This window comes from Onychostoma macrolepis, chromosome 06 (genome assembly GCF_012432095.1).
Source record: "Onychostoma macrolepis isolate SWU-2019 chromosome 06, ASM1243209v1, whole genome shotgun sequence".
NCBI classification, from domain to species: Eukaryota; Metazoa; Chordata; class Actinopteri; order Cypriniformes; family Cyprinidae; genus Onychostoma; species Onychostoma macrolepis.
Window position 1 is genome coordinate 7,933,277 of NC_081160.1, and position 14,705 is coordinate 7,947,981.

General features: G+C 36.3%; 1 protein-coding gene across 5 annotated transcripts; it reads right to left on the reverse strand.

Moving 5' to 3' along the window:
• Positions 1-1,218: 1,218 nt before the first annotated feature.
• Positions 1,219-14,503, reverse strand: gpr155b (G protein-coupled receptor 155b). 5 transcript variants are annotated; one of them, XM_058778369.1, is made up of 17 exons: positions 14,349-14,503; positions 8,856-9,308; positions 8,569-8,747; positions 8,269-8,489; positions 7,605-7,773; positions 7,349-7,504; positions 6,340-6,423; positions 5,977-6,097; positions 5,749-5,833; positions 5,450-5,540; positions 5,119-5,326; positions 4,197-4,268; positions 4,003-4,106; positions 3,731-3,826; positions 3,564-3,628; positions 3,338-3,475; positions 1,219-2,478 (listed from the first exon to the last, which is right to left on the reverse strand). In XM_058778369.1, the coding sequence occupies exons 2-17, from the start codon at positions 9,271-9,273 to the stop codon at positions 2,244-2,246; spliced, it is 2,442 nt and encodes an 813-aa protein (XP_058634352.1). In that variant the 5' UTR covers positions 9,274-9,308; positions 14,349-14,503; the 3' UTR covers positions 1,219-2,243. The 5 variants fall into 5 exon arrangements, 3 of the variants coding, with proteins under 3 accessions (XP_058634352.1, XP_058634353.1, XP_058634354.1); XM_058778370.1 differs by having other exon boundaries at positions 14,304-14,458; XM_058778371.1 differs by having other exon boundaries at positions 2,336-2,534.
• Between the last annotated feature and the right edge of the window lie 202 nt (positions 14,504-14,705).

Genomic DNA, 14,705 nt, shown 5'->3' on the forward strand with positions numbered 1-14,705 from the left:
AGAGGAGAGTCTAAAGAACCTTTAGGGCCAGACTTGACTAAAAGTATAATACAATCAGGAATTGCACCAAAAACAATGGCATATTCTCATGGGGGGGGGAATGGAAAAGACAATTCTTGCATAAATTGTTCATAAAAAGGGCTCCCTGATCATCTAAAAGTTGACTGAATCTAAAAAAATAGATCTATATATAAGTGACCAACTTTTTAAAGCCTGTTTATGAAAACTAGATAAAGTTAAAAATATTTTAGAGATGTCACAGTTGCAGTGCAATAAAAATGTAGCACTGAATCAACCTCCAGCTGAATTAAATATATGATTTGGAACCCATTTACATGTGGCATAAGTAAGCAGGAATGTTTTTCTTAGAACTAAATCCACTTTTCTGAGGCATTCTTGCAATTACTTTTAACCAAGGTTCCTGCTTCTGCAACCAGTTACGGTTCCACAGCTCTGTGTCATGGCAGCTCCAGTTCCAAAGCTTTCCAGAGGTTCCTGACATGACCAACCCGGTCACAATGATGCTGCTAAAGCTAGAGCTTCCTGAGGATTCTGTCACAGCTGCATCAGAGGATCCTCTCACGTACTCAGTGTTTCCTGTCACTGGTGTGCCATATTAAACATCACACAAAAAAATTTGCTGTTTTAACAGGGAAATATTAACCATTTCTATTATGCTTGAGTTCTTGAGAGGTTGTGCTTCCTGTTTTACTCGTTTATATTTATCACTTTGAATGTTAATTTGAATAATACACCCACCAGGTAAGTAATAAGTAGCATCTCAAAGAGGAGTGACACTATGTAGCCTTCCATTTACTATTTGAAGCACACAGGGATATAGCAACCCATTTTAACATTTAACACACCTAGTCGTAATTTCGTTTTGACTAAAGAAAAATACGAATTCCAGATATCTAATCCACAATTTTGAGTAATTACGACTAGTCAAAATATACACTGAAGATATCTACAGTGTTATTTTGAGTAGCCATAGTATACACTGAAGATCATCCCAAATGTAATAGTTTTGAGTTTCTGTTACAGAACTTGTTTGAGAGATTGTCAGTTAGTCAGTGGGCCAAATTCTTATATAAATAAATAAATCACTATCAAATTGCCTTTTAAAACATTGCCCTTAAAACATATAAAACCTGCTCTGCAGCTGCCATTTAATAGTTACAGCTTTTCGACTGTAATGTGTGAACAATATTACAGAAATTAAACAATTTTTAAACTTTATTTTTAGACATAAAATTAAAACAATTCATGACATCAACAAAGAAATAATAACTTTTCACCAGTGACTGCCCTCCTGCTTTCTACTGTCATTTCACATATCTAGATTTCAATTTAGGATATACATAAATGCCATCACCTATATAGATTAACACCAGCAAAACAAACTGACATACATAAAAGATGCATAATAAGAGAATTTTCACTTTAGTCAACATTAAGGTACGTAAAGTAATGCTGTAGATTGAAAATGGAGTGACCCCATTTTAAATTCCAGAGATTGTCCTGAATTTCTGCTTAGTTAACTCTATAAACGTAACTGTGTAGGATAGTTTTAGTTTTGTAAACATGTCTTGCATTGCTTTGCTACAAGGCCGTGTAGTCTTGTCATTAAGACACGGCTGACAAGTAGCACAAAGCATACAATTAAAATCCCAGTCAGAAGTGTTTTTACAGCACTTGTGTAGACAGCATATTTCAGTGTTTCGGCGACCATTTCATCATAATTAATGTAATTATAATATTTAGTTCACATTCATGCTCTGTCCCAAAACCTTCTAAAGCAGCGTCCTCGTCGACTATTTAGAAACACAACTCTGTGCACCATACAAACAGGGTACTGCATAGGAGACTCAACTTTCAAGATTTAAACAGTGTTTAACATTAGCATATATAAGAATAATACCCATAAATACATGGCAAAATAACATTTTTAATTCACCTCATCCACCATCTTGGACTTATTTTTCACTCAAGATTGTCTCAGTGTATTCTGGGATTGCCTTTCCACCGAGTCTACATGCTATGCTGATGCCTTAAAATGCTGCCTCCATAGGCAGCTCACTAGGATTTGGAACAGAGCAAGTGTGTGTGTGTGTAGTTTGAGGGCTATTGAATGAAATAAAGGGAGAGTTCTGTGCTCTCTGCATGCCATGCATAGTAATTCAAGAAGTACAACAAATACTGATGAGAGAACAACTTGTTTCATAGCTCAGTCATAATTCAGTCTATTTAGTTCTTTCTTGGGCTTGTGTCACATTACAAAGTGGAGGTACATTTGAAGCAATATCACAGGGAATTGGAAGCCATATATAAGGGTCACATGGAGTAAGACACACCACTCTTCTGCAACTGTGTCCTGAAAGCAAGGCCACGCCTTTCTGTCTTGGCCACACCCACACACAGGAGCCAATAAACTCACTGCCAGTATACCAAACCATTCCCATATACCAGTGAGTGCACCTGTCAATCAAAGAAAGGATTCACCAACAGGTCCAGTGAGAGATTCAGAAGACCCACTAGAAAGAAAGTGAGAGAAACAGATAAAAGAGAAAATGGACAGGAAATGTCAGAAGGGAGATTTAAAGATGAAGTGTGTGATTTTTCTTCTCACACTTCACCATTTAAAGTAAATACACCTTTATTGTTGATTCTCCCAACAGTGTAAACCTGTGACTGTGGCACTATTTAGTTTGCTAGAGCATCTTGACCAGTCCCTCACAGAAAATTTGTATATATAAATCTAAAATATGTGACTGGTCCGTATTATGTTAATTAATTTAATAATAAATGTCATGGTGGGCTTCCACTTCTTTCCCCATAATTTGTTGTCCACACTTCAGTATGAATAAAAATGGCCCATAAATAAACTAATAATAATAATAATAATATGTGTAAGTGCAAAAATGAAAATGCAATAGAAAACATCTCCACTACAGTGCAACAATTCTGCTTCAAATTATAAATTAAAAACGATTCCAGTTTAACCAATGATAAAATATATGAACATTAAACATCTCAAACACAGATTCACCATGGTTATTAGCATTAACTAAAACTAAAATTAAAAGGAAAAAATACAACCATAAAATCATGTTTGTCATTGAAAAAAGTATATGAAAAATAAAAAAATATTTCATATTTAATATATAATCATTTCTCATTTTCTTTTAGCTTAACTTGAAGTACTAAAATAGCTAAAACTAAACCTGAAATAAAAATGTATAAAAACTATACAGACATATATAAACTATAAAACAATATAAAAATAAAGACAACTGTAGCAGTATATCAGTGATACTAAATTAATACTGATTCTCACCCTCTATTGCGAACAATATCCTGAACGCACTGATCTTTGTGGTATCTCACAAACTGTGTACAGGTCAGTCGTATTTCCTCAGGAACAGCAGCAGACTCAGGACTTTCATCCTCACCAAAACCACACAGAGCAGCCAGCCTACAAACACAGAATGCTGTTACTGAGGCTACATGCAAAAATTGTCACATAAGAGAATTGAATAATAACACAAACGTGGCTGATTCACCTCTTTTTGAATGGAAGAATAATAAGATGCTCGTCTAACCCGAAAATTCCAAAGGAAACAAAACCCTGACGGAGAAATAGGATATTTTATATATTAACAGCAGCTCTTCATATGTATCTAGCTCCATCTGTATAAGTTTGCAGTGAGAAATGTGTGACTGTGATCACCTGTCCATAATTGGCTACAGCACAAAAGAACTGCAGTTCGAGGTAAAGTCGTCCTGGATCAGCATTGAACAGCCACCACAGACAGCTGGACAGGTTCTGAATTATACAAATAAACAGTCCCAAATAAAAAAAAAAGATTTTAGGAGGATGTTGAAAATAGTGGTCAGAGTGTAATTTACAATGCTTCATGGTGCTTACTTCATTATGCGTGTGTATGTATGTGTTTTTTGGGAGTGTATGTCTTTCTCATACAGTATGTGGAGTGGACATACAGCCAGCATGCTGACAACGAGGAGCAGGCAGAGGAGCACATGTCGAGCTATCTGTCTCTCCTCCTGCACACGTGAAGAGCTTGACGCCTCTCTCAGGAAAATCCCTAGAAGAGAAACACACTTTTATTTTCCCTGATGAAACTTTATTTCATAATTTGACAAAGGATAAAAATGAAATAAAAAACTATGTCAACCTGCTGAAGGCACCGGTGAGTCATTAAGATGCCCAACTATCATATCTGGCATGGGTTCACTGCCACAAACATCTGTCAACAACAAAGGAGAATTTTCACTACACATACACTCTAGAAATATATGCAGTTCACCCAAAAATGAAAACCACCCTCAGGCTATCCAAGATGTAGATGAGTTTGTTTCTTTGCTGAAACAGATTTGGAGAAATTTTGCATTACATCACTTGTTCACAAATGGATCCTCTGCAATTAATGGGTGCCATCAGAATGAGCTCACACAGCTAACCAAAAGATCACAATAATCAATTAATGATAGATTTGCTTCTTACAAACATGCAACTTTTCACTTCACAAGATGTTAATTGATGGACTAGAGTTGTTTGGTTTGCTGATGTTTTGATCAGCTGTTTGGAATCTCATTCTGAAGGCACCCATTCACTGCACAGGATTTATTATTATTAGTGATGTAATTCTAAATTTCTCCAAATTTGTTCTGATGATAAAACAAACTCATCTACATCTTGGATGGCCTTAGAGTGTATACATTTTCAGCTATTTTTTTGGGGGGGGGGGTAAACTATTCCTTTAAAGGGATAGTTCACTAAAAAATTCAAATGTAACATTACTTACAATATTTATTCAATGTCTCAGTATTTTTTTTTTGTCCATACAGTGAAAGCCATTTGGGTCCAATGTTGTTTTGTACCGCACTGACTTTTATTATACAGACAAAAACAGTTTAAACATTCTTAAAAATATATTTTATGTTCCGCATAAGAAAGAATGTCAGTCAGGTTTGGAATGGCATAAATGTGAGCAAAAAAAAGAACTTTTATTTATGGGTGAACTATCCCTTTAAGTTAGTTGCTAGCTGCCCAATACTAAATATATGCACATGCATACACCAGAAATATACAGTTACCTGTGTTGACCCTGCTGTAGGTTTGCTCTAGCTCAGATGAGTGCTGGTTCTCTGTCTGGGGTTGTCTCACATCTTCTGTTGTGCCTGTCATGGAGTTCTGATCTAGAGCTTGATAGTTCTGCTCCTCCCGGGCCCCTCGGCTCAAACTCATCAAAGACAGACCAACCAGCATGATGCTGCAGCTCAGAACTACCACAGTACACACAATCTGAAGAGAAAGAGAGAATGAAAGGGGGGTGGGGGGAAGACACAAGTTCATAGGCAGACACAAAGAAATTGTGATATGCATTTGTGATGTTTTGTATAAACACAGTCAAAAATCCCAACCTACCTGCCCCTTGCCATAGAAGAAGGCGGAGTCCAAGTTGTCACTCATTCTTTGTCCAATCATGAGTAGCCCACCCACAATCAGAAAAGGAATTCTAAGATAACACAATTAAAACACACAAAAGGTGTTTTCTCCAATGAATTTGCAGTTCTGCTGTATAATTTCCTGTCAGTTTCAAAGCATAATTTAATGTAATGTCATTTAATTTAATTTAATTTGAAAAAAGAAATTGAATGGATTTATTTTGGAATAATACATACACAAGTATGCACACGCACACACATTTACACATATATACTCACCCCCATCCAAAGATGATGAAAAAGATAGGTTTCACTTTCAAGTTTTCATTTCTGCCCAATAAAGTAAGAGCGAACGCCAAAAGACCTACAACACAATATCTACACAACTGCTAAACATCGCTACAACTGCACAACACAAAGGAGATGTATTGCAAGCTAAAATCACACAATGAAAATGACCCTTATCCATAAAGTATTGTTTACTGTAAGTGTGTGATGATTCATTACCTGTCCACATGTAGGTACTGTAAAGAGATCCATAAAGTAGAGTAAAGGTGAGAATTTGGCCAATCACGTTCCCCTGCTTCAGAACAAACTTCCACAGGATCATTGACACGCATGCTAGTAGCTGCATAAGAGACAAAAAACATACCATACTGAAGAAATACAGTATATGTTTCAACAGTTTTCTGGTTGCCAGGACATTGCTTTTAGTGTTTTTAGTTTAGTTTAGTCATTGTTTTTTAGTGTTAGGGTATTTAGGGTAGTTGCTAGACAAAATATCCCTCCACAAGAAATGTGATTTAGAGTCCCTCATTCAGTATATGTCTATTGAATAATGAATGTCTGTCTTTGTGCAAGATTATGTACCTGTGCTAAGAACAGATTTGTGGCAAACATATGCGGCAGCCTCCTGAACTTCTTACTCAGTAGCATGACAGCAAGGGTCCAACCCTGCAACACACACATACAAACACGTGCACGCACACACAAACACACAAACAAACACACACACACACGCGCGTGCATGCACACAAACATTCTGGTAATCCAGATTTTGTAACTCATTGTTTCTAGGATCACATATTTCAGATATTTCTCTGTAGAACCTTTGATTTCTAATCCTCTTAATATTCTTATATATGTTCTCTGTGGTTACTCATGCATATAAATCCAGGTCTTTCAAAGCCAGATCTCTCCCTTTCAAATACAGTATACAGAACACAAAAAAGAAACCTAAAAACCTGAATAAAATATAGTATAGTATAGAATAGAATAAAATAGAATGAATAGAATAGAATAAGTTAACAGAATAGAATCCGAAACAAGACCAGACAAGACAGAATTAGAAGAAGAACAGATTAGAAGAAGGAGTGATACAGGCAAGACAGAAAAGAACCTGAATAGAAAAGACAGAAGCAGTGAATAGAACAGAATAGAATAGAATAGAGAATAATGAAGTGAACAGAACAGAATAGAAATTAAGCGAACAAAAAAGAAAAGCACATGAATAGAATAGAATGGAATAAGAAATTAACCAGAAGAAATAGGACAAGACAAGAAACCCTAAATTAAATAGAACAAAACAGAATATACAGAATATACATTAATAATATAATATATATTTAATAATAGATAATATGATAACAGAATAGAATAGAATCAGAACTGAACCAGATGAGACAAGAAAAGCTAAACAGAATAGAATAGAAAAAAAATTAATAAACAAAAGAAGTGAACAGAATATAACCAAATAGAATAGAAATGTAGTGAACCAGAAATGTAGTGAACAAGAGAAGAGAAGAGAAGAGATCTATTCTCTTGAAGTCTGTAAGCAAATGGTATGCATTCTTACACACATCAACCCACACACACTCACCAGGGCTATTAGGCTGATAATGCTGACGTTAAAGCTGACGTCCTGAAGCTCCGTCACCAGGGATGTGGCCTCCATCCATGGAATGGTCAGTAACCATGCCGACACATACATGATGGGTGCTGATAGGAATGTGCTAATGACCATACCAGAGGTCACCTACCACACACAATACACTTTTACTGATCTGTGTTGGCTAAATGTTTAATAGCAATAACTGAGTCTGTGAGACATTTGCAGGAATTCATTCACCACTTACCACCTCCAGCTCCATGTTGTACTGGGCAGCATATATGGCCACGCTGGGAGCGGTAGGGAAGACTCCATAAAGGAATGCATAATCAGACAGGCTGGAGTGATTTACAGAGCTGGAATTACCAGCATCCAACAGCTCCACCATGTCCTTACACATCAATGGCATAACTAATCTGGAAAACAGAAACACACAGTCATAAATCTGTCTAAATTGCATGGATCTGTGCTCAAAATATATTTAGGCCTATATTCAAGATTTATGCATTATAATAGCATATATATATATATATATATATATATATATATATGTGTGTGTGTGTGTGTGTGTGTGTGTAAATCATAAACTTAATGTGATGCATGTTCGTCATACATACATTAAGTCATACATACATACATAAAACTAATATAATAAAACTAAATCACTTTATTTTGGGGACAAATTCTCACTATTAACTAACTATTAACTATGACTTTTGCCGCAATAAACTCCTAATTTGCTGCTTATTAATAGTTAGTAAGGTAGTTGTTAAGTTTAGATAAGGGGCAGGATGAGGGATGTAAAATATGGTCATACAGAATAAGGCATTAATATTTTCTTTATAAGTACTAATAAACAGATCTTTAACCACTACGCCATAACACCCCACATCCATCTCTCTTTCACTCACAATTTGGCAGTGATAAGCAGAATGAGGGAAACCCCAGTGGTACGTGTGAGTTTACCCATCTGTCCCACCATGTTCAGGCCCAGATAAAAGAGGGCTGCCCCTCCAAAAGAGTTTGCCAGTCCATCAACAAACTCTCCTAGTAAAACAGGCACCTGTCCACCAAACAGGAAATGAGAAAGAATTCCAACAATAACCATGAAGATTATTGGGTTCTTCAAAACCTGAAAAAAAGAGAAAGGTTAGAGACGTAAAAAAGGATGATATCAATAGAAACGTCTGGATATAGATAAACACATGCACCTGCAGGATGACTGTAAAGATCACATGCAGTTTGCTGTAGTTGCAGTCACTGGTGTGTCTCCATCTCTGAATCTCACACAAAGCAAAGCCCACAGGGTTCAAAAGCATCAGAGACACAGGCGCCACCAGATATATATACTGCATGTACTCTGGGTGCGAACTTTTGTACAACGCATCCACTGTATGAGGAAAATAATCTCATGATTATTGACATAATATGATTTTTTTGTACACAACTGTATGTGCATGTGTACTTTAGATGTATTTCTAAGTGAGGAGATCCTCACCTATAGGATATCCCAGTGCAAAGTCATTGCTCTGAGTGGCAAAGATAGCAAACAGCCCGGCTTTACTGTATTTGTTCTCAGGATTTGCCACCAACAGCGTCAGCACACAAACAAGTAAGAACACACACACTTTTGCGATCAAAACGCTCCATAGAAAAGACCAGACGACATGCTGAAACTGCAGCTGCACCATGTTCTTGAAGAGCAACGCAGGAAGTGCGAAACATGACACAAAATTTCCCAGGCCTTTGACCTGTCCCACGCTGATGATGTCACTGCGGCCCGCCACATAGCCGCACAGGATGATGCCAAAGCACTCCAGGAGAGCTGGGAAAAGTTTGTCGATAGACATGGCTGGTGCTCCAAGAGGGCTGTGAGTGATGTTGAGGCCATGAATGGTGACATACTGGTCCTCCATGATGATGAGATTGACAGAGACCACTGAGAGATGACCTAACGGTGCAAATCAGGAAACAGACAGGGGGGAAAAGCCTCTGTGAGATGCAAAGTCAGGGCACAACAAAAGAACTGCTGCCCTATTTGCCACTGTTTTCTAGCAAAAGTTTATGAATTTGTAGCTGCTAAGGACTTGTGTAATTTCCAGCTATAAATGATAAAAAAATACATTATATTAATATAAGATAATAAACAAATTTATATTGCTGTAACTTGTTTTTACAATAAAACAGAATTCTAACCCAATTCAAATAAAGCAACACATAAAATGAATAAATAAAATAAATAGCTAATAGTAAAAAAAATATATATGGGTAGTTGACAAATAGCCAGTAAAAAAATGCTTTTTTTGTAAAAGACCATTTTTGAAGAAGAAATGCATATATTTATGTAGTGTGAAGTCTGGTCTTTGAGAAAATATAAAGGGTCCCTAACTTCGTCGATTGTCCTATAGTGTGAAATAGCAAAAATTCAGAAATAAAAACTCTTAATAATATATAAATAGCATGAGAGAGATTTATCTTCATTGTTAGACACTCATTTTCATATAGTGTTATTTATTTAATATGAAATTATAATTAACATGAATTTACATTCCCCATGACTTGTTGGACAATTTCAAGACAAACTTTTGACAACAAGACAAACTTTGCTGTCATCTGTTCAAAACTGCTGAAAATTATACCATTTTAAGTTGAGTGATATTTGTATCTCCCCAGTTGCAATACTCAACTGTTTTTTTTTAAGATATTTTGAGATAAAAACAAATCTGTGGTTCTTTTATGTGTCACACCATAGGACATTTCGTCACACTAAAAGACAGAAATGGCAGTTATTAAAGTATTTCTATTTAATTTTGAACATGTCAAATGAGGAAGAAAGTTTAATTTTGATACAAACAATTTCAACATGTTTTTTTTTTTAAACAAAACAAAATAATTTTCATCAACAAAATTCAGTCTCGTAGTCAATCAGTATGTTACTGAAACTCTTCTAGCCCCCCTGCTGCATGTGCGGCACAGCTAAATATTATTTATATTTATGATACAGCTAAATATTATTGATATATGATTGAAACTATATTCATTAAGATGTGAATGATTTAAAAAAAAAACTATATAGCTTTATAGCTTTTAAGGCATGATTTTGATTCTGTTTACTTTCTGCATTGTTCTCTTAGGATCTCCTCCCTTCTGGTGGATCCCTGTTCATTTTCTATCTCTATTTCCGAGTCCTCTCTCTTCCACTAATTTTTCTCCCTCAATTTTTTCTGTTTCAAAAACAAAGTATCACATTTTATACTTATTTTCATGACACTTCATAACAGTACAAGTTTTCTGCAAAAACATCAGAAAATAGTTTAATAGAAGGAAAATAAAAAAAAGAATAAAAAGGAATTAAACCAATCTTATTTAATTATATAAATTGCTTTTTAAAGAGACCTTGTCCTCTGGTGTGACATCTTTGTCCTGTGGTGTGATAGTACAGGTGTCACACTGGAGGACATTTTCTGTCACACCAAAGGACATTTCAGCATTTCAGAAAATTGACATTTTCAGTGTCAATTAATGACCTTGCTATCCCAAACTAACCTGTCATTAGCAGTTTGCAAGAGACATTTGCATAATTCTCCATGATTATGTAGTTTAACATGCAGTTTTTAATTAAAAATATATCATTTAGGGATGTCACACCAAAGGACAACAAAACGTAACACTTTTGTAGTGGTTCCAAAAACGTTAAATATTTGAACAACTCTGAGACAAAAATTGACCATCTGCTCATGTCATGGGCTTCACAGAGATTTCGGTAACACGACCTTGAATCAACTAATTAAAGTTTTCTCTGGAATTGGCTGATTTAAAATCAGGAAATGGTGTCACACCATAGGACATGGTTTTCAGAAACAGTTCCTACACAAATATATAGATGAAAAAAATGATTGCCATTTACTAAAATAGACACTTACTGGAGGTATTTATTAATATTTTTATGCTTTTCTTTTTAATTTATAAAAGTTGTAATTTATTGAACCATGCTTGAGACAGTCACACCATAGGACAATTTTGACATTTGGCTCAAATATTTAAAAAAATCGAATAACACTGCAGCTTTTATAATAACAGTTCCATGTAGGACAAAAAAATGTTTAATTATTTACAGCATTTTAAATAACGACAATATTAATTATATTCATTTTTATCTTGTGGGACAGTGAAAATGCCATGTCACGTCAACAACCCATATATATATATACACACTATATTGCCAAAAGTATTGGGTCACCCCCTTCTAATGAACTGGTTTGACTACTTTAGTACTTTCCATGAGTACAAATCTTAATGTTTAAGCATATAATGAAATTCTAGGGAATTGTGTGCTTCTAATTTTAAAGCAACAGTTTGGACAGGACCCTTTTCTATTCTAAAATGACAATGCCTCTGTGTATAAGGCAAGGTTCAAAAAGAAATGATTGATTTAGTCAGTGTGGAAGAACTTGACTGGTCTGCAGAAAGCCAAGTCCTTATCCAAGCTGAACACCTCTGGTGTGACTTTAAATGCAGATCTTGAGCCAAAAACTCTTGTGACTTGTACATAATGGGTACAGTCATTTTAGACACTTCCAAAACTGTTGCAACAGAGATGGAAATACAATTTTTAAATACATGAATTACAGTGGGGCAAAAAAGTATTTAGTCAGCCACCAATTGTGCAAGTTTTCCCACTTAAAAAGATGAGAGAGGCCTGTAATTTTCATCATAGGTATACCTCAACTATGAGAGACAAAATGAGAAAAAAAAATCCAGAAAATCACATTGTAGGATTTTTAAAGAATTAATTGGTAAATTCCTCGGTAAAATAAGTATTTGGTCACCTACAAACAAGCATGATTTCTGGCTCTCACAGACCTGTAACTTCTTCTTTAAGAGGCTCCTCTGTCCTCCACTCGTTACCTGTATTAATGGCATCAGTATAAAAGACACCTGTCCACAACCTCAAACAGTCCAACTCCAAACTCCACCATGGCCAAAACCAAAGAGTTGTCAAAGGACACCAGAAACAAAATTGTAGACCTGCACCAGGTTGGGAAGACTGAATCTGCAATAGCTAAGCAGCTTGGTGTGAAGAAATCAACTGTGGGAGCAATTATTAGAAAATGGAAGACATACAAGACCACTGATAATCTCCCTCGATCTGGGGCTCCACGCAAGATCTCACCCCGTGGGGTCAAAATGATCACAAGAACTGTGAGCAAAAATCCCAGAACCACACGGAGGACCTAGTGAATGACCTGCAGAGAGCTGGGACCAAAGTAACAAAGGCCTCAAATCCTGCAGTGCCAGACGTGTCCCCCTGCTTAAGCCAGTACATGTCCGGGCCCGTCTGAAGTTTGCTAGAGAGCATTTGGATGATCCAGAAGAGGATTGGGAGAATCAGATGAAACCAAAATATAACTTTTTGGTAAAAATTCAACTTGTCGTGTTTGGAGGAGAAAGAATGCTGAGTTGCATCCAAAGAACACCATACCTACTGTGAAGCATGGGGGTGGAAACATCATGCTTTGGGGCTGTTTTTCTGCAAAGGGACCAGGACGACTGATCCGTGTAAACGAAAGAATGAATGGGGCCATGTATCGTGAGATTTTGAGTGAAAACCTCCTTCCATCGGCAAGGGCATTGAAGATGAAACGTGGCTGGGTCTTTCAGCATGACAATGATCCCAAACACACCGCCCGGGCAACGAAGGAGTGGCTTCGTAAGAAGCATTTCAAGGTCCTGGAGTGGCCTAGCCAGTCTCCAGATCTCAACCCCATCGAAAATCTTTGGAGGAGTTGAAAGTCCGTGTTGCCAGCGACAGCCCCAAAACATTACTGCTCTAGAGGAGATCTGCATGGAGGAATGGGCCAAAATACCAGCAACAGTGTGTGAAAACCTTGTGAAGACTTACAGAAAACGTTTGACCTCTGTCATTGCCAACAAAGGGTATATAACAAAGTATTGAGATGAAATTTTGTTATTGACCAAATACTTATTTTCCACCATAATTTGAAAATAAATTCTTAAAAAAATCCTACAATGTGATTTTCTGGATTTTTTTTCTCATTTTGTCTCTCATAGTTGAGGTATACCTATGATGAAAATTACAGGCCTCTCTCATCTTTTTAAGTGGGAGAACTTGCACAATTGGTGGCTGACTAAATACTTTTTTGCTCCACTGTATGTTTCCATCTTTGTTGCCACAGTTTTGGAAGGGCCTTTTTCTGTTCTAAAGAAGGGGGTGTCCCAATACGTTTGTCCTTATAGTGTATGTACAAGTCATTGGTGTTTGGTAAAGAGTTTTAGGCTCAAGATCTGCATTTAAAGTCACACCAGAGGTGTTCAGCTTGGATAAGGACTTGGCTTTCTGCAGACCAGTCAAGTTCTTCCACACTGACTAAATCAATCATTTCTTTTTGAACTTTGCCTTATACACAGAGGCACTGTCATGTTAGAATAGAAAAGGGTCCTGTCCAAACTGTTGCTTTAAAATTAGAAGCACACAATTCCCTAGAATTTCATTATATGCTTAAACATCAAGATTTGTACTCATGGAAATTAAATTACTAAAGTAGTCAAACCTGTTCATTAGATACTTTTGGCAATATAGTGTATATCAGAAATATATTACAATTATTAATATTATTGTTAATAATAGATTATTTTGCCTACTACCTACAACAATGATATTTACAATAACATATTATTTTAATGATCTGCAAAATAATCTGTATACTGACGAACTGTATAGCTACTATAATATTATGATATTCATATATATATATATATATATATATATATATATATATACACACACACACACACACACAGTGGTATATTATTTGAATTCTTAAAATAAATGAACAATGATGTTATTTCTTATGATAAACAAGGCCATTGAATGCAGTCAAATCAGCTACATTTGTCATCTGTACTACAAACGTTTCAGTCCTACCTTGCGAAAATAACAACAGAAATATGACTGCCGTCGATGACGTACCATGTGTTCACGTGTCGAGATGATCGATGCATGGATTGAATATCATGTTGTAAAAGAAAAACACAGCCGAAACATCCATGCTTTCACTCTGCTCACAGCGGCATCTCCAGCGCTTCAGCACTCCGTTACTTTCAATGTCAAATCACTGAATGACTGACGCGTGAGCCCGCCTGTGTTGTTGCAAACCCCGCCTTATTTCGTCTGGTGATGTCGCTGATTGGTGGAAATGTAGACTATATGCTGATATTCATGGAACATTCTCAAGTGATTGGCCAGAGTCATGCGCGCTAGTGGATGGGCGTCATTTTGCCTCTAATATTAGCAATGAAGGAATCTGTTTGGAGACTTCCACTATTG